This window comes from Brachycentrus maculatus, unplaced genomic scaffold (assembly GCF_059751285.1).
Source record: "Brachycentrus maculatus isolate JH-2025_06_01 unplaced genomic scaffold, ASM5975128v1 h1tg000043l, whole genome shotgun sequence".
In the NCBI taxonomy this organism is placed as follows: Eukaryota; Metazoa; Arthropoda; class Insecta; order Trichoptera; family Brachycentridae; genus Brachycentrus; species Brachycentrus maculatus.
The window spans coordinates 322,160-343,613 of record NW_028280797.1 but is presented as its reverse complement, the minus strand read 5'-3'; the positions used below and the strand labels follow the sequence as shown (position 1 = coordinate 343,613).

At 37.2% G+C, this 21,454-nt stretch overlaps 1 protein-coding gene across 1 annotated transcript; it reads left to right on the top strand.

The window, feature by feature from the left end:
• The first annotated feature begins 1,155 nt into the window (after positions 1 to 1,155).
• On the top strand, positions 1,156 to 21,082 carry LOC148312316 (podocan-like). The gene is made up of 10 exons (XM_088277487.1): positions 1,156 to 1,364; positions 5,277 to 5,382; positions 5,985 to 6,140; positions 7,693 to 7,910; positions 11,301 to 11,498; positions 13,994 to 14,190; positions 15,693 to 15,900; positions 16,580 to 16,761; positions 19,269 to 19,402; positions 20,803 to 21,082. Exons 2-10 carry the CDS (start codon positions 5,295 to 5,297, stop codon positions 20,940 to 20,942), a joined length of 1,521 nt encoding a protein of 506 aa, XP_088133613.1. The 5' UTR covers positions 1,156 to 1,364; positions 5,277 to 5,294; the 3' UTR covers positions 20,943 to 21,082.
• Positions 21,083 to 21,454: the final 372 nt, after the last annotated feature.

Below are 21,454 nucleotides of genomic sequence, written 5' to 3'. Positions count from 1 at the left end.
CACAGCTGAAATTCACGATTTTTGATGTATGACGTTGTTAAAAGGATTGAGCAATATGTTGAGAAAAACCTTTTTTTATTGTTTTCAAGATTTTTTATTGATATTTCAAACATACGGCTATTATCCTTGGCTCTACCCAACCGACTTTCTCTAGGGTATGCTCGGCTACAACAGTTTAGAGACTAGAAGGAATGTGTATTTGATTACATATATTTATCCATTGTTGCGCAGTGTGATCGATAATCCTGAAATTATCCGGAGCATTGGTCTGTATGTTCCCGATAGTTACCTAAGACAGCGTCGGCATAGATTGTTTCCCATTCCTATACACAGGACCAACCTGCCAATGGTTATGCCTGTAGGAAGAGCTACCGCTATGTTGAACATATCACATTGGATATTGATCTGTTCCGTGTGTCTGAAGGAGTTTTCAATAATAAAGTAACATTTTTTTTTAAGTAACCAAAACTAATACATGGCTAAATTTAAAAACAATAAACAGGTATAATAAATAGGCATAAGAAGCATATTTAAAAGAAATAAATGAGAAAATATAACAAATGAGAGTTTATAAAAAACGTATGGTAAAAATAAAACAATAAAATATGACTAATCTCTACATTTTGTCCGCCTCCGTAGTGTAATGGTCAGCACGCTCGGCTACCGTTCTGGAGGTCCCGGGTTCGATTCCCAGGGGGGGTCAAATAAATATAAGTGATTTTTTCACTGTAATATTTATTCAATATTATCCTGGACTGGTGCCTGATACGGAGGGCTGATCACCTTTCCTTCATGTACAAACGATCAAGATAACACTGCGTTTATATGAAGCAGTGCCCTATGCACCGTTGGGGTGCGGATAAGGGTTTAAAAAAATAATAAAAATAAAAATCTCTACATACATATTTTTTCAGATCATTATTTCGGATCCCCGAATGGGTTGAAAATTTTTTAATTGAATTTAATTGAATGAAGGCATAATAGAACAATGCATGTTTTTTCTCTGCCCCCTTCAAAATACTATTACAAATTCTCTATATGAGTTGGAGCGTTACTCTTTCTTCATTGGCTGAATATTTACATACAGTCCTTATCAGTACAATCACCAATACTTTACAACTGATAAAATATCTGTATGTACTAATTTCTGGTGTGTTTCTTACCTGTGCAACGTTAATTCCGTCTTTAAAAACATCTGGTACGTCTCAAGCGCTGTTCATTTGAATCACAATATGTTTTGTGTGTTGTTTCACGAATGTCATTGGTGCTATTGAAATATTCGTCGACTACAGTGTTGTGAAATGTGCGAGGAATAAATTTAGCATAGTGAACTGTTTAAGCCCAGTGTATAAACATTTGATCAGGTAATACATCCTCCAGCTTTTTTTTTAAAGGATTAATTCAAAGCCTCCTTAGAGGCTTGTCTGCTGGTAAGATTGAAGTGAAACACAGTGACGCTTCTTATAACGTGATTTAATTTACAACATTTTGAGTGTGTCCAAAAACTAGTTCACAAATCCGGATTATCTCCAATTATAGGAGTTATATTTCTTTTTTTTGACATCTCATCAAAGAGATTTGTGAACAAGTATTTGGACACAATCAAAATGTTGTAAATAAATTAACTGGTCAAATTATAAGCTAGAATAATAAAAATGAAAATGATATTTTCTGGCGTTTCTCATGTATGTGATTTTAAGCCAGGATTTGAACCTCACATACTGATAAAAGAGTTTCTGCTCAGTAAAAAACTCCTTTTTATCTTATCAATAGATGTCTCATCTTCTAACCCTTTTCCCACCTTGTGGCGCATAGAGCACTGCATCATAATGATTGTTTTATTTTTTGACATCTCATCAAAGATGAAGAAGAATATGGAAGTCTGGGCATTTACGGGGCTGACGACCGTCATAGGCTGGTTGAAGTGATTATGTTTTGAATATTGAAAGCATTAACTTTGTGGATCATAAATCATAATGAAAATAACTCCTGCAATTGGAGATAATCCAGGTTTTGTGAACAAGTATTTGGACACACTCAAAATGTTGTAAATAATGATTGTTTTTTACATCAAGGCAAGGTGATCACTCCTGCGCTTCAGGGTCCAGTCCAGGGTAATATTAAATAAATATTAGAGTGTAAAATCACTTATATTTATTTTCACCTCCCCCTGGAAATCGAAACTGGGTCCTCCAGCACGGTAGCTAAACACGTTAACCATTACACCACGGAGGCGCATTTATAAATTTAAATGCCTAATTTAAAGATAAACCATAGATGGTGCCGTAGAAGAAGCATGAGCAAGGTTTCAATTGAAGCATAAATATAACTTCCAAAATTTTATTAGTGTGGTTGTCAATCATGGGTAGAATGGTGAATCTTTCACGTCTATAAAGTGATCAATTCAACTAGCCTATAACTGGTTGAAAGCTCTGTAAAAACCCATAATTCCATATTCTTCTTCATCTATGTTGAGATGTGAATATAAACATCTGGACATACTGAAGCAATTATGAAGTGTTATAAAGTTACAGGCTGTGAAACATGGCACCTTACAAGGGCCCACAGCATTCGTGTACTGAGCTTTGAGAAAAGCTGTCGGCGGAGAATTTTAGGCGTGCGGTTGGTTTGACTTTGTGAGGAATGAAGAGATAAGGTGTAGGATGCAGAAAATCTTGGTCACAACTGTCGCCAAGAAAAGGCGATTCAGTCGGCTTGGCCATGTACTCCGCATGCCTCCCGAGAGCCGCCATCAAGCTTGCCTCTTTTACAAGGCATCAGGTTCCCGACCACTGCTGACAATTCGTCGGCAGTTCTCGTCAGAACTTCGGGACGCGGATCTGACTTGGGAGGTTGCATAGGTACTAGCAGCCGACAGAAAAGCCTGGAGACATTTTGTGGACTCCAAATGCTCCACACAGGGAGCAGATATGGTTTAATATATATTTACTATCACCATTAGCAGAAATTGTCTGCTTCTGTATTGTAATGGTCAGCATGCTCAGCTATCGTTCTAGAAGTCCCAGGTTCGATTCCCAGGGGGGTATCAAATAAATATAAGTGATTTTTTCACTCTAATATTTATTCAATATCACCCTGGACTGGTACGTGAAGCGGAGAGCTGATCACCTTTCCTTCATATATTAACGATCGAGATAACACTGCGTTTATATGATGCAGTGCCCTATGCACCATTGGGGTGCGGATAAGGGTTTTATGAATCACCTTTGGTCAAAAATATATCAGGAGTCGAGAAATTAGCAGGGTTTTGAATGAGGAGATGCTTGTGCGCGGCATTTTGGTTGGCATCATGATGTAACAATCGGCGGGTATGTATGAGGAGATGCATGAACGTGGAAGAGGCGAAGAATGTTTGCAAGGACAGAGTGGTGTGGCGCTCTATTCTCTCTGCCTACCTCTGCGGAGAAGCGGCGTGATGGTTAGTTAGTTTTTTTTTTTTTTCATGATGGTTTATTGGTTATACGAATGTAATCTTATCATTTCCGATTGATATAGAAATGCTATTTGAATGATTCCGGCTAAACACACCTCAGTTTGTATTAAGTTTATTAATCATAGATAAGAATTCAAGAAATATAAGACACGTAGATTATGAAACATTTTATTACCTTAATTTATTTTCAAAGAATGAATTAATCACTATTTTTCTTTATTTTCAACATTTTGAGTGTGTCCAAATACTTGTTCACAAAATCTGGATTATCTCCAATTACAGGAGTTATTTTCATATTATTTTTTGACATCTCATCAAAGATGAAGAAGAATATGGAAGTCTGGGCATTTACGGGGGCTTACGACCGTCATAGGCTGGTTTAAGTGATCACTTTACACACGTGTAACATTCACCAATTCTACCCATTATTGACAACCACACTACTCAAATTCTTGGAAGTTCTATATATATGAACCAATTTAGAAACCTTGTTCATGAATCACTAGAACTTCACTAGAGACATCTATTGGTGAGATGTAAAGAAGCTATTAAGCTATTATTTTCTTTATTTTAATTAAAGTTTTACTTGGTAAGCACCACTATTTCTTAAAATCTATTGCAACACGTGTTTCGATGCATTCCGCATCATTTTCAAACAACGTATGAGAAGCCAAGTCTAAATTTTAGAAACTTTATAAAATAAAACAAAAGTTTTTGTAGTTGAAACAAAGTGTTTTAACCACTTTTTATTAGAACACTTTATCCAACCGGTTTCGACAAGAACCTTGTCGTCATCAGGGTTTATGTACTAAATTCTAAAACATTGAAATATTTATAGTTATTTACCCTTCCCTTACTAAAAACTTCCACGCACTTCGTACACCATATGAAAATATGATTTAAAAAATATGTCGCTCACACCTTTCAAGAACGTCATAAATCAAATTTCGTCAATTTTCAGTTGTGCATGTTTTCGGAATGCTCAGAAAATGTACTAAATCCCAGCAAAAGAGGCATATTTTTAACTTAATATTTACCCGCTACAGGGCAGAAAATGTTGTTTTTGTATTTTGAAGAAAAGTATTGTTTAATTATTTTTTTAAATATATTAAATATTTTTCAAATGGAAAAAAAACCTTCAGGTTTTACCTTAAAAGATCTGTTGCACATCAAAAACTTCAATAAGTGGCTTGATATATATTTTTAATACATTGTATTATATTTTCAAACTTTAAAAACATTCTGAAAAATCAAGTTTTTTTATTTATGATGTTCTTGAAAGGAGTGAGCGATATGTATATAGATATTTTTGACAGCAAAAAAGTAGTTTCATATTTTATTTCATCACTTTAAGCAGTCTATGACAGGCCATAAGCCCAATAAATACAAAAACATCCACATTATTCTTCATCCATGTTAAGATGTCAATATAAATAACTGCTAAATGGACAAATCCTGTTATTTTTTGACATTTCATCAAAGGTGAAGAAGAATATGGAAGTCTGGACATTTACGGGGCTGACGACCGTCATAGGCTGGTTTAGGTGATCACTTTACACACATAATCCAGCATATAACGGTCGTCAGCCCCGTAAATGCCCAGACTTCCATATTTTTCTTCATCTTTGATGAGATGTCAAAAAGTAATATGAAAATAACTCCTGTAATTGGAGATAATCCAGATTTTGTGAACAAGTATTTGGACACACTCAGAATGTTGTAGACAAATCCTGATTTATGAACAAGGATTTGGGCTCACTCAAAATATTATGAAAAATGTAAATTTAAAAAAAATATATATATGAAAAAGTTTTTATTACAGATTTTAACACTAAATAAAATGGAGAAAACTAAATGCGTGACTGTTTTACTGATGTGTTTGGCAGTCGCTCTTGGTCAAGACACTGACAAGTCATCAAACAATACAGGTTTGTATATATTTATTAGAATTTTCTTTAAAATAACAGGGTTTTCTGGTCTCTTAGCGACAAACTAAAGAGATCACGCATTCGTGGAAGCCTGGCTGTAACAGGCATCAAAAGTAAGGTAGAGGAAAGGCAATTGGAGGTGGTATGGGCACATAGGGCGCAGAGAATCTCTCCATATTGTAACCCAGGCAATCACCATGGACGGCTTGACTCTGGCCAATGTCTATGCACTACGGATTCTCCAGTTCTTTGGACACGTTGCACGTGGCAACGAGGATAGCCTAGAACGGCTGGTTGTGATGGGTAGCCTTGAAGGGAAGAGAGGGAGAGGAGATCCCCACACGGTGAACCGATGGAGTTAAGGTGGTTGGTCGCTACGTGCAGCGCAGTCAAGGGATAACTGGAGAAGAGTCATTGCTTCCACAAGGGTCACAACCCTCAGTAATAAGTAAGACAGAGAAGAATAACAGGGGAATAACAGTGGTATTACTGGACACATTCTGAAATGACTGTTGGTGAAAAACCTCTTTTTTATACTTTTAATGTATTTTTTCTTGTAATCAGATGTGGCTAACATCATTTATTTACCATTTTTTTTCAAGGGAATGCCACCGATACTGGCAATGCGACCAACACAACAACGGCACCTCCGATAGTGCCAACCGATACGATTTGCAAAACTTGCGATTGCAACAAGTCCATAGTAAATTGCCAGGATAAGGAAATAGACAAATTCTTCACCATCGCGGACTGGACAGGTAGGTACTCTCTTGAGTTCTGTTGCCCAAAGAGACCAACTAACTAACCATCACGCTGCTTCACCTCAAGGGTAGCCAGAGAGAATAGAACGCCACACCATACTGTCTTTGCAAACATTCTTAACCTCTAGCCAGTCTATCATCTTATTGACATCTCAATATGCTATGTCTATAAAAATATATGTTATAATAAAATACTCTTTCTTGGTAGATTAAGGAATTAGTTAAAGTAACTAACTATTATGCTGCTCCACCTCAACGGTAGGCAAGAGAATAGAACGCCACACCATACTGTCTTTGCAAACATTCTTAACCTCTTCCACATTCATGCAAACCTCATACGGAAACACTTAACAGTGTTTTGAATATTGAATGCATTAAATTTGTGGATCATAGTTATATTACATTTATTGAAAAATAAAAAGACTTTGTTTTTCGATCCACTCACATTTTTATTCACGACCAACTAGTTTCGGCAACAACCTGTTACCCTCTTCAGGGTTTAATTTATGACGTCATAAAATAAACCCTGAAGAGGGCAACATGTTGTTGCCGAAACTGGTTGGTTTTTAATAAAAATGTGATTGGATCAAAAAATAAAGTCTCAAAATAATATAAACTTAATATAAACTTATAAAATTTTTATTTCTCAAAATAATATAAACTTAAGTGTTTTCTGCATACAGGAAGAGAAAGTTTGCTTACTTTGGTAGAGCGCGGGAGAAGCCAAAAAACATTGTACATATCGTAAGTCATACAGGAGAAAGTGACCAAGTGCATTTTTTTTTGCAAGGATCATTGACTGTTCAATATCTTACTAGCTTAATATTGCCCTGAAAAAAATCCCTAGGGATTATAAACTTCGAAGCATAATAAATTGAATTGTTAAAAATGACTAACTGCATTGATGTTTATTTTCAGCATTTTGAGTGTGTCCAAATACTTGTTCACAAAATCTGGATTATCTCCAATTACAGGAGTTATTTTCATATTATTTTTTGACATCTCATTAAAGATGAAGAAGAATATGGAAGTCTGGGCATTTACGGGGCTTGCGACCTTAATATAAGAGTTTCTGCTTAATAAAAAGCTTCTTTACATCTCACCAATAGATGTCTCTAGTGAAGTTCTAGTGATTCATGAACAAGGTTTCTAAATTGGTTCATATATATAGAACTTCCAAGAATTTGAGTAGTGTAGTTGTCAATAATGGGTAGAATTGGTGAATGTTACACGTATGTAAAGTGATCACTTAAACCAGCCTATGACGGTCGTAAGCCCCGTAAATGCCCAGACTTCCATATTCTTCTTCATCTTTGATGAGATGTCAAAAAATAATATGATGTTTTTTTGTTGCCAAGCAAAAGTCATTTCAATGGCCCTCCTGAACATTTTGCGTTTTGTAAGATAGTCTCTTTCTCCTGTACGACTGCGATACGATGTTGGATTTGCTGTTACTCGTAATTAGTCTATTATTGATGAAAAAAAAACACTCAACAAACCACATTGTGTCAATATGAGATGACAGGATTTTCCTAACTATCCACTCCAGGTTTGGTGGGCATAAAGCCAACACACGTAGACTTGAGTCTGAACAAGTTCACCGAGGTGACCCCCTTCCCGGAGCTTCCGATAACATCCCTGGACTTGTCGCACGGCCAGATCTCTTCGCTGCAGAAGGCCAGCTTCAAGATGCTGCAGAGCATGATGGAACTGGACCTCAGTCACAATAACATCACCACAGAGGCCTTGAGTCCCGAAGTCTTCGAGGTAAGCTGTCATGAAAATTTTGCATTTTGAAAGTACCTTGTTCTTTTTAACGTGTAACTCATAGGGCGTTTAAGCACTACACAGAATTTTACCGTCCGGCACTTCAGTTAGCGTGATAAAATGATGATCGGCTCAGATTGGCTTGTGCTTTTGTCCATCTTTCTTCGGATCGGAGCTCTTGACCGGTTGCGCGCAAATTCCATCAGGCTTAACTGTCGCAGTCGCTTTTATTTTTCAAAACCGGACTGCCGGACGGTAAAATTCCAGGTAGTGCACAAGCTGCCATATTTGCTAACTTTTTTCATTTTCTTTCATCATCTTTCAAATATTTGTAGTTTATATTAGCACTTTTAATCTAATTTTACTTCTTATAATATCTATTGTATTCTTGCCAGTGCCCTTTACTATGACCTGAATATAATGTATACCCACACACAGGCCATGCCTTTGTGGGATCTTTTTTTTGTATTTATTTTTTTGTATGTACTTGTATTTATATATACAGTGGTACCTCGACATACGAGTTTAATTCGTTCCGCAACCTTGCTCGTATCTTGAATTACTCATATCTCAAAGCAAATTTCCCCATACAAAACAATTGAACTACCATTAATCCGTTCCAACCTCCAAAATGTCACCCCCAGTTATTTTTGTCACGTGGTTTTGAATAATAAAAACGTATTTATAAATATCAAATATTTATTGCACAAAAACAAAAAAGAGAATGTAAAGAAATAAATTAGATATCCTCACTGGTCTTTGCCTTTTTCGCTACATTTTTCTCGCTTTCACCTGTAGGCCGTTTAGAAAAAAACATGTCCAAGGAGGTTTGTTTCTTCCTCCCTCTCAGAATGTTCCGGAAATGAGTTAGGCAAGTGTCATTAAAAAGGTCAGATGCACGACCTGTTGCAACTTTTTCTGGGTGTTTTTTTCCACGAACTGTGAAACTCTCTCCCACATTCCTAAGATCTCCTTTATCTCACTTGTAGAAATAACCTCCTCCTCTGACTCCTCAAAACCAATTTCTTGCATAACCTCAGTATGCTGCTGTGACTGTAACTCTTGTATCTCCTCAGTCGTCAGTTCCTGGGTGTGCTCCTCGATGAGCACGCTGCTAACTGATCGTGATGGCGCGACTGCGTGTTACTACCGAACCGAACTCGTATCTCGAATTTCGCTCGTAACTAAAAGCAAAAAATCAAATGCTCGTCGGCTCGTATCTCGAAAAAATTGGATGTTGGGGCACTCGTATGTCGAGGTACCACTGTATTATATTGTGAAATGCAAAAGAATTTAAAATAAAAAAAAAAAAAACCTTATCAAGTCAACTCCTGTAGCTGAATACCTTGTTTATTTTTATAAAAAAAAAAAATAACAACCCTTATCCGCACCCCAATGGTGCATAGGGCACTGCGTCATATAAACGCAGTGTTATCTTGACCGTTTACACATGAAGGAAAGGTGATCAGCCCTCCGCTTCAGGTACCAGTCCATGGTAATATTGAATAAATATTAAAGTGAAAAAATCACTTATATTTATTTTACCCCCCTTGGGAATCGAACCCGGGACCTCCAGAACGGTAGCCGAGCGTGCTGACCATTACACTACGGAGGCGGATTACTATTTTTATAAGCATCTAAATATAGTTTTTTTATTTATTTATATTTTATTTATTTTTTCAAAACATATTACAAACATAAGTCATATATACGTATAATATTCCCGATGAGTAATTTCTATTTCTCATTTTGGGACATGGGATTAAGGTTAACAAGACTGGAACACAAATAATAAAGTAACAAAAAGATTTTTTTAAATAACCAAAACTAATATTAATACATGGCAAAATATAAAAACAATAAACAGGTATAATAAATAGGCACAAGAAGCATATTTAAAAGAAATAAATGAGAAAATATAAAAGCTAAACTGGCAGTGCACAACGGAGTCCTGGTTCCAACTCTAATGTATGGAAGTGAAACATGGAGTTGGCAAAAGAAGGATGAAAGTAGTCTGAATGCAGTCGAAATGCAATCTCTCAGAAGAATGTGTGACAAAACGATGTATGATAGATGTGCGAATAGTGAAATAAGGAAGGAATGCAAAACTGAGATAAGCATTATCGATAAAATTAAGAAAGGTGTGTTGAGATGGTTTGGACATGTAGAACGAATGAGTGAGGAAAGAATGGTTAAACAAATTTATGAGGCGAATGTTAGCGGGAAAAGAAGCAGAGGAAGACCGAGAAAAAGATGGCACGATCAGGTATGCCAAATACTTGAAAGTGGTCAGGTTAGGAGTCGTAACAATCGGCGGGTATATATGAGGAGATGCATGAACGTGGAAGAGGCGAAGAACGTTTGCAAGGACAGAGTGGTGTGGCGCTCTATTCTCTCTGCCTACTCCTGCGGAGAAGCGGCGTGATGGTTAGTTAGTTAGTTAGTTAAAAAATAAGAAAATACAACAAATGAGAAAATATAAAAAACATAAGGTAAAAACAAAATAAGAAAATATGACTTATCAATAGGTATATATCTTTCCATAAAGTACTTTTTCAGATCATTTACTTTGGATCCCCGAAAGGGTTCTATTTTATATAAAATATGTCAGGCAGCTGGTTAACACACTATCTGCGGGAAGGGTAATTTTACCGGTTCACCTGACTGATGGTGTTTGGCGAGAAGGGTAATTTTACCTTTTCACTCGACTCAATCTGCGGGAAGGGTAATTTTACCGGTTCACCCGACTGGTGGTGTTTGGCGAGAAGGGTAATTTTACCTTTTCACTCGACTCAATCTGCGGGAAGGGTAATTTTACCGGTTCACCCGACTGATGGTGTTTGGCGAGAAGGGTAATTTTACCTTTTCACTCGACTCAATCTGCGGGAAGGGTAATTTTACCGGTTCACCCGACTGGTGGTGTTTGGCAAGAAGGGTAATTTTACCTTTTCACTCGACTCATCATAAATTGCGTGTAAGTTATTTTTACGCATGACTTTTGCGGCATCTTTTGATTTTTTGTATACAGTATGGTTAAATGTTATCACTTCTTTTCAGAAATGTTTATCTCTATTATGAGTGCGAATCCGCCCGCAGATAGTGTGTTAATTTGGGTATTGGCAATATATTTTAAGGACCTTACTCCAAATTAAGTAGTGTTTATCGGCTCCACGTGTATTTTGTTATGTCCTCGTGTGTCCTCGATGAGAAAGAACATGCAAGTGTCAGAATAAGGCAAACTTCTGGATATATGTATATAAGTTCTGAAATTTGAGTAGTGTGATTGTTAATCATGGGTAGAATGATGAATGCTTCATGTGTACAAATAGATCACTTGAACCAAGCATTTGCAATGTATTTTTGTATTTCAATATATAATGTATGTTTCAGGGCCAGTATATGCCAGAGGAGTATGAACCATTGAGATCCATGCGGATACTGAGGTTGTCCTACAACTCCCTGCATTCCCTGCACCAAGATGTGTTTGAGCACATGCCCTTGTTAGAGGAACTGAGGCTGGATGGAAACCCTCTCACCGTACTGGACCATGTTACCGTGGTGGCCATTTCTAGCTTGGCTCTACTCAAGGTATAACTGTCTTATTTATTGATTTGGCGTTTAAATTGTAGAACTCCATTTTAATTTATGCATTAATTTTAAATCAAACACAGATTTTTTGAGTCTACTAAGTTGTATTTTATTAACAAAAACACATAAAAAATTATATTGTGACAATTGTTTCGCCTTGTTAGGGCATTATCAAACGAATGTGAAGATCAAATGGACTACGGTCCTTATGTAGCTATACAATTCTAAGTGACAGTTTGAACACGTGCAGCAATAATTTATGGGAGACAACAGTAGCTAATGGGGGATGTATAAGGGTACATACCTACATCCCCCATTAGCTACTGTTGTCTCCCATAAATTATTGCTGCACGTGTTAAAACTGTCACTTAGAATTGTATAGCTACATAAGGACCGTAGTCCATTTGATCTTCACATTCGTTTGATAATGCCCTAACAAGGCGAAACAATTGTCACAATATAATTTTTTATGTGTTTTTGTTAATAAAATACAACTTAGTAGGCTCAAAAAATCTGCGTTTGATTTAAAATTAATACATAAATATAACTGTCTTCTTTTTCATTTTAGAAATTATGAGCGCAATTCTAGAATTAGGTTCAGAAAGAAGGGTGGATACTTGGGCGGGAAGTTGGATTTCTGCCCGTGTTAAGCTATTTAGAAAGTTCTCCTTCTCTGTTGTCAGCGGACACTGAAAGAACGTATTCAGAACTATGAAATTTTGTATAAATTGTTATTATTATTTTGGTGTAAATAAAAATAATACTTGACTCTGGCAGAAACATCCTTTCATTGGGTGACCGCCAAATGAATAAAAAATTGTCTTCTTCCTGGCTCCATCCCAACTTATCATCTTTGTAGACTGTTGGGGTCAGCTGTCCTCGTCCTCAGGTTGTAGGTCCTTCTATCATGGACAATGTCACCTAGGCCATGCTGAAGGTATAACTGTGACTTCATGATGTAATTAGTTATTATTTTTTGACACCTCATCAAAGATGAAGGAGAATATGGAAGTCTGGGCATTTACGGAGCTGACGACCGTCATAGGCTGGTTTAAGTGGTCACTTTACACACGTGTAACATTCATCAATTCTACCCATTATTGACAACCACACTATTCAAATTCTTGGAAGTTCTATATTTAGAAACCTTGTTCTTTATTGGTTCATATATCGCTCACTCCTTTCAAGAACGTCATAAATGTCGACAATTTTCAGTTGTGCATGTTTTCGGAATGCCCAGAAAATGTACTATATCCCGGCAAAAGATGCATATTTTTAACTTAATATTTACCCGCTACAGGGCAGAAAGTGTTGTTTTTCCATTTTGAAGAAAAGGTATTGTTTAATTAATTTTTTTTAAATAAACTAAATATTTTTCAAATGGAGAAAAAAACTTCAGGGTTTACCTAATACAATCTGTTGCACAGTAAAAAGTTCAATAAGTGGCTTGAAATTTATTTTTATTTATTCGGGAATTGTACAGCTTACATATAAAAAAAAGGATTTAAAACAATAGTTACATTAACAATAATAAACATTACATTACATTGACAAAAAATTGTTACGTTAAAAAAAAAAAAAGCCAATTAAACAATTCCACATTTATGTTATGAAACTATTGAAAAAAATTCAGAGATTAAACAAATAAACAAAAAAACAAAAAAAGGGTACTATATAAAATAATAGATTTAGCAGGAAGGAGAAGGAAAGGAGAGGAATTAATAAGGGTGGTTAAAGGATTTTTTTTTCTAGGTAAGAAGTTTAAAAATATATTTATAAATATACATACATACATATACATACGCATACATACACACATATATATATATACATATACATACATATACATATTCATTATATATACAGAAAAAAAATTGTCATGCACCATTCACCCCCCACCCATAACATAGCTAGGTTATTGGTGGAGAGTAAACAGAGTATGACAGAGTTTAAGTGATCACTTTACACACGTGTAACATTCACCCAATTCTACCCATTATTGACAACCACACTATTCAAATTCTTGGAAGTTCTATATATATATGTACCAATTTAGAAACCTTGTTCTTGAATCACTAGAACTTCACTAGAGACATCTATTGGTGAGATGTAAAGAAGCTTTTTACCAAGCAGAAACTCTTATATTAGTATGTGAGGTCCAAATCCTGGATTTCAATCACACACGTGAGAAACGCCAGAAAATACCATTTTAATCGTAATTGGAGATAATCCAGATTTTGTGAACAAGTATTTGGACACACTCAAAATGTTTTATGTAATGAGTTATTTCATTATTTCAATTCTTCAACTATTCATTTCATTCAAACCCTTATCCTGACCTGATGTTGTATAGGGCACTACATCATATAAAAACAGTGTTATATTGATCGTTAACATATGAAGGAAAGGTGATCAGCCTTCTGCTTCTGATATTGAATAAATATTAAAGGTAAAGGTTAGTAAGTTAGTTCGACAAATATATTATTCAATTCCAGGTACTGGACCTCAGTAACTGCCAACTAAAGGATCTTCCAGAAACGTCTCTTCACTCTCCCAGGAAGTTGGAATGGCTCGACCTCTCCTCGAATGCATTCACCGTCGTGCCGTCGGCTTTGGAAGATGCCATCTCTCTCAAATACCTTTCCCTCTCAAACAACCCTATCAAATACATAGAGAAGAACACGGTCAGCAAGTAAGTGTAACGTAAGGCAAATATAAACATGTCTGTTGAATTTTGCATGCTGATGATGCTGTGCTTCTTGCCGATAGTAGAGATGACCTGCAGAAGCTGGTGACTTTTTCAATTCGATTCAATTCAGTTTATTCAGTAAAAATTAACATATACATTAAACAAATGCGAATTTTGCAGCACGGCAATGCCGAACCACACACGGCGTGAATCACGCAGAAAAAATTCAGGGAGAATCAAGCGATTTTGAAGTTTTGCAGCATCCACCCCGAATAAATACCCCGATATTGTACCCTCTGACTACCACATATTCAGATCTTTGGAGCATTCGCTTTAAAATATTTTTTTTAATTCATCTGACAGTGTCAAAAATCACAACTTTCATGAAAAATCGACCGAGTTCTATAAAAAATGGATTGAAAAGTTGCCTAATCTCTGGAAGAAGGTCATTGAACAGTGGAAATTATTTTATTGATTAATGTTTCATACATTTTTAGTAAATATTTTTTTTGTATTTGAAAAAAAATTACCATTACTCTCCGCTTTACCTAATATTAACACAAAAATTATAAAGTAACCAAGAACAATCTTGTTAGAGATGTAGAAGAATCCCGCTTGGGAATACCCCCTCAGGCACATGGAACAGATATTGTTCAGCATAGCGGTAGCTCTTCCTACAGGCATAACCATCGGCAGGTTGGTCCTGTGTCTAGGAATGTGAAACAATCTATGCCGACGCTGTCTTAGTTAACTATCGGGAACATTCAGACCAATGCTCCGGATAGTTTCAGGATTATTTACAATCGATAAAAAAGCATGGATTTGGCAAAAGAAGGATAAAAGTAGGCTGAATGCAGCCAGAATGCGAGCTCTCAGTGCGGCAAAACCATGTATGGTAGATATTTCAATGGTGATATAAGGAAAGGGTGCAAAGCTGTGATGAGCATTATCATGTGTCATTCTTTTTTCTCTTCTTTTTTTTTGGTCTCAATCCTGCGGATTGGTCTGTAGCAACAGATGACATCTCTTTTGCCAATCTCGCCTATTTTCGGAAGTCCTCTTCAGCTCCTCATACGTGGACCAGCCCATGTCTTCGTATAAGTCGCTTAGGTATTGGCGGCGTGGGCGTCCTCTGGCGTTTATTTCCTCCATCGTCCCCTCTATTATTTGGTGCAGGAAACCCTCTTGTCTAAGCACGTGGCCGATCCATTCGGCGCGTCTTTTGGAGATAGTCGCGAGTAGGTGCTTCCTTTCCTTGGTCAATCGTAGCACCTCGTCGTTGGAGATGCGGTCTCTCCGGGATATCCCGAGCATTTTTCTATAGATCCACATATCCAACGAATTCAGCCTATTCTTATCTCTTTCAGATAGGCACCATGTCTCGCAGTCATACAGTTGCACACTCCATACATACGTTTTGACAAGAAGTTTGCGTAGTTTCAGATCTATGTCATTTGATTTCTCACTTGGTTTGTTGATTAGTTGATCAAATACACGTTTTGCAGGCCTTTTCCGCGCATGCCGTCCCTCCAAGAGCTGCATCTCAGCCACATGCCCAAGCTGCAGTCCATCAAGGGCAGGTCCATGTCGGGGCTAGAGAGTCTGGTGTCTCTGCACATCAACTACAATCCGGCTCTATCTTACATTGACCCACAAGCCTTCCAGAGGAAGGACGAAGAGGGAGAGGGCCAGGACTGGCCGCCAGTCACCGAGGTACTTCTTTTTATCCACAACAGTCCGCCTCCGTAGTGTAATGGTCAGCACGCTGGGCTACCGTACAGGAGGTCCCGGGTTTGATTCCCAGGGGGGGGTTAAAATAAATATAAGTGATTTTTTCACTCTAGTATTTATTCAATATTACCCTGGACTGGTACCTGAAGCGGAAGGCTGATCACCTTTCCTTCATGTGTTAACGATCAAGATAACACTGCGTTTATATAATGCAGTGCCCTATGCACCATCGGGGTGCGGATAAGGGTTTGAAGACAGTTCATAAGCAACTCTTACAAGACCTGGTATCATACATAAACTGTATGTCAACTTAGATGAAAAAGAATATGGAAGTCTGGGTATCTACGGGGCTTACAGCTTTATGGCCTTATTTATATAACCCCCGTAAATACCCATATTATTCTTCATCTATGTGAGATGTGAAAAAATAATAATTTTTATTATTTATAAGTAAAGGGTTGTGGTCCTGTGGTTTGGACCCTGTGTCAGAGTTTCTGGGTTTGAACCCACTCTACCACAATTTGATACCTATTTCTAATTATAAGACGCTTAGGCTCACAGAAAAAGCATGAAATTAAAATATTTTTGAAGAATAATAAAAAACACTAGTATTTTTTAAAATTTTTGTTTTAAAATAACTGATTGCACGGATGTATTGCAGCTGTACATCGACCACAACAACATATCGGAGATCGACAGCGCTCTGGTCGGGCGCTGGGACCTCGTGAAGACTCTAGACATACAGGAGAACCCCTACCTCTGCGACTGCACCACGCAGTGGATGGTGGACACCCTGGCCGACATAGTGCGCAAGACCACCTCCAACCTCACTGCGGACATCATGTGAGTTGTACAAACTTATTTATTTACAACATTTTGAGTGTGTCCAAATACTTAATCTGGATTATCTCCTATAGAGACATCTATTGGAAATAATCCAGTAGGTATTAGATGAAAGTAGACTGAATGCAGTCAAAATGCAATCTCTCAGTGTGCGACATAACGATGTATGTTCGAATAGTGAAATAAGGAAGGAATGCAAAGCTGAGACAAGCATTATCGATAAAATTAAGAAAGGTGTGTTGAGATGGTTTGGACATATAGAACGAATGAGTGAGGAAAGAGCGGTAAAACGAATTTATGAGGCGAATGTAATTGGAAAGTAAGAAAGGAGCAGAGGAAGACTTTGAAAAACTTGGCACGATCAAGTATGCCAAATATGTACTTGAAAGTGGTCAGGTTAGGAGTCGAAACAATCGGCGGGTATGTATGAGGAGATGCATGAACGTGGAAGAGGCGAAGAATGTTTGCAAGGACAGAGTGGTGTGACGTTCTATTCTCTCTGCCTACCCCTGCGGAGAAACGGTGTGATGGTTAGTTAGTTTTAGATGTCTCTAGTGAAGTTCTAGTGATTCAAGAACAATGTTTCAAAATTGGTTCATATATCGCTCACTACTTTACTTTAAGAACGTCATAAATCAAAAAACTTGATTTTTCAGGAGTACGTTTTTAAAGTTAAAAAATATAATACAATGTATTAAAAATAAATATCAAGCCACTTACTGAACTTTTTACTGTGCAACAGAACTTTTTAGTTAAAACCTGAAGGTTTTTTCTCCATTTGAAAAATATTTTGGATATTTAAAAAAATTATTATACAATACCTTTTCTTCAAATGCAAAAACAATACTTTCTGCCCTGTAGCGGGTAAATATTAAGTTAAAAATATGCCCCTTTTGCTGGGATATAGGACATTTTCTGGGCATTCCGAAAACATGCACAACTGAAAATTGACGATTTTTGATTTATGGCATTCTTAAAAGGAGTGAGCGATATATAAATATATATATATATATATATATATATATATATATATATATATATATATATATATATATATATATATATAGAACTTCCAAGAATTTGAGTAGTGTGATTGTCAATAATGGGTATTGGTGAACGTTCCACGTTACACAAGTTCTATATCGTAGTCGTACAGGAGAAAGTGACTAACTAACAACAGGTAAAATATTCAGGAGGCAAGAAAGCGGTATTGACGTAAATACGACACAAAGACACCGCGCGCGCCGCGCCTAGCGCATTCAGGATTCGGTGGTCATGGCGAGAGGTTCTCCCCGCTCACAACGTAAATAAGGTCTTACGCACCACGTATAAGACGCCGCGCGCGCCGCGCCTAGGGCATTCTTTATTTGATTGCCGTTGCGAGAGGTTCTCGGTACGCTCGCCCGATTTCCCCGATAAGGTCATGCGTAGTACGTATAAGACGCCGCGCGCGCCGCGCTTAGCGCATTCTTTATTCGATTACCGATGCGAGAGGTGTCGGTGTGCTCGGTCGATTTCCCTATGACATGTTTACATATATTTAATCCATAAATACGGTCCATTTTAGGGCCGTGTGCTCAGCTGGTCCGTTACAGGTATATCGACAATACTTCGAACTAAACTGAGATATAAGTTTTGTACTGGAATTTCATGTCATTTTATAGAATAAATTAATTACAATATATTCATATCGTAGTCGTACAGGAGATAGTGACCAACTAACAAAACGTAAAATGTTCAGGAGGGCCATTTAAGTCACTTTTGCTTGGCAAGAAAATAAACACCAATGCAGTTAGTCATTTTTAACAAGTCAATATATTATACTTACAAGTTTAAAATCCTTTGGGATATTTTCAGGGCAATATTAAGCTAGTAAGATATCAAATAGTCAATGATCACGTTTTTGTTAACAAATGCACTTGGTCACTTTCTCCTGTATGACTACGATATACTAAAATTACTAAAAATTTTATAAAAAAATAAATAAGTAAAAATGACTAACCACAAAGTAAATGCTTTAAATATTAATAATATCAAGAATAAATAAAATAATTTACTTTTCGTATAAGTCCGCCTCCGTAGTGTAATGGTCAGCACGCTCGGCTACCGTTCTGGAGGTCCCGGGTTCGATTCCCAAGGGGGGTAAAAAGAATATAAGTGATTTTTTCACTGTAATATTTATTCAATATAACCATGGACTGGTACCTGAAGCGGATGGCTGATCACCTGTCCTTCATGTGTAAACGATCAAGATAACACTGCGTTTATATGACACAGTGCCCTATGCACCATTGGGGTGCGGATAAGGGTTAAAAAAAAAAAAAAAAGTATTGTAAGATGTGCCCTCAGCACGGGAAAAATAAACCAATTTCGAAACGTTGTTCCTGAATCATTAGAACTTCACTAGAGACATCTATTATGTTTTCTCCTTTATGCTGCTTATCAAAGATTTGGATGTAGTGAATAAATTTATAAAAGATAGATGTCACTAATTTGCATAATTTCAGCTGTCACGAGCCGATTGAGATGAGGGGGAAGTCCCTCATCCACTTGGAAGACATCCATCGCCACATGCGCTGCTCCGACAAGTACGGGGACCGGCCGGAGAGAGACGCGGCCATTCTCATCGGGACATTGATTGGTAATCATTTTTACTCTGAGCCAACAATGGCTAGGACCTTAGAACCCTAACTGTCCATCTCCTCCTCCCCTGACCCCTCCTCTCTTCCTTAAACTTGCTACCTGATTCTACCTATTTATCATTAGAATCCTAACTGTCCATCAAAACCTCCTCCCTTAGTTTTTCCTTCTACCTCCTTCCCTAAACTCCCTTTTTCCTTTTATCATCTTTTGTAATTTATGTTTTTTTAAATGTTCAAGTACTATCTACCCTCATATATCGATTGCAAACAGCTTTATATGGTATCAAACGTTTTGATCAATATCGCTGGTCTATTTTTGGTCGGTTGGAAGATATTGCTTTCTAGCAATAAGCCCGCCAATGTACTTATTTATTTTCTGTACATGTAGTTTAAAATAAAATAAAATAAATAAATAAATGCCTAGGACTTTCCGTTAATGACAGGCCAATAGAGAAACCACTACACAAGCAGATACGATTGAGTAAAGACACCGTTCTCTCAATCTGCATGACCATAGATAGGATCAAATTCTAAAGGTGGAGACTGACCAGAGCATTTCGTCGTAACATCGCTCGCGGCAAGCATCCCAAACTATGGATGGAGCGCTCGGCTCGCTGTACCGACTGCCTGAATGCTCGCATCCTAACGTGTTACGTTACGACCAAATGTGGAGGTCAGTCTCCATCTTAAGAAGAATACAAGTTTTAAATGTAAATAAATGTAACTAAAATGTAACTATGTTTAAAAATCATTATAAATATTTTATTATAACTTAATTATTATGTCTAACGGTTTCGAAGCTAAACGCTTCTTTATCAAGACTGATTAATACTAATCCTAGTATGTAGTATTAATCAGTCTTGATATAGAAGCGGTTAGCTTGGAAACTGATAATCATTTTAATTAAGTTATAATAAAATATCTATAGTGATTTAAAAACAAAGTTAAATTTTAATTATAAAATGGAAAATCACAAAGTTAGTGCTTCAAATATAAATTATATGTAAATAAATGTATTTATATATTTAAAAAAATTCTTGTATTTTAAATAATCTGTGTTTTTTTTACTTTTTTATTTCCGTCAAGTCAACAGTATATTTTCGGATTTGCCAACAATGGTTTTTTGTAAATCCCTGGGAATTGAACCCGGAACCTGCAGCACAGTAGGTAACCACGCTAATCATTACACCACGGTTTTCAAGTCTCAAATTTGGATAATTTATATAGCATTATTTTTGTAAAATGCTACCTCAAGGGCACTTCCAGAATTCTCCCTTTATTTTTTCTATAGAGCGTTCATCTAATTCAACCTATCCTTCAGTTCCACATCTCAAAAGCTTCTGACAATGTCTAATCGTTCTCAAACTGTACAGCATTTTAAAAATATGTTTATTTCCAGGTGTCATGGTCACCATTCCGACAGTTTTGGGGCTACTGCTCCTCCACAGAAGAGGATATCTGGGCTGCTTCAGCGACGGGGGTCCGGCTGCTTTCTCCAGAGCATTTTACAAGCGGGCCGGAACGGAGGAATTCATGTGAAACATTTAAGTTTATACAATACATTTCCACAAAATAAAGGCCGAAACTTTGATAACCACACATCTGTACTGTGCTCACCCATCACGCTTCGTAGTGTAATCATCCACAACGCCTCGTAGTGCACTCACCTACCACACCTATGCACTGGACTAACCCACCACATTTTGTAGTGCACTCACCCACCACACTTGTCTACCGGACTCACCCATCACACTTTGTAGTGCACTCACCCACCACACCTTGTAGTGCACTCACCTACCACACCTATGCACTGGACTAACCCACCACATTTCGTAGTGCACTCACCCACCACAACCTGTGTACCGGGACTCACCCATCACACTTTGTAGTGCACTCACCCACCACACCTCGTAGTGCACTCACCTACCACACCTATGCACTGGACTAACCCACCACATTTCGTTGTGCACTCACACATCATAGTGCCAAGTGCCACACATTTTTCTAGACGCCAGACTGCAATAAATGTAACAATTTAAAAGATTTATATT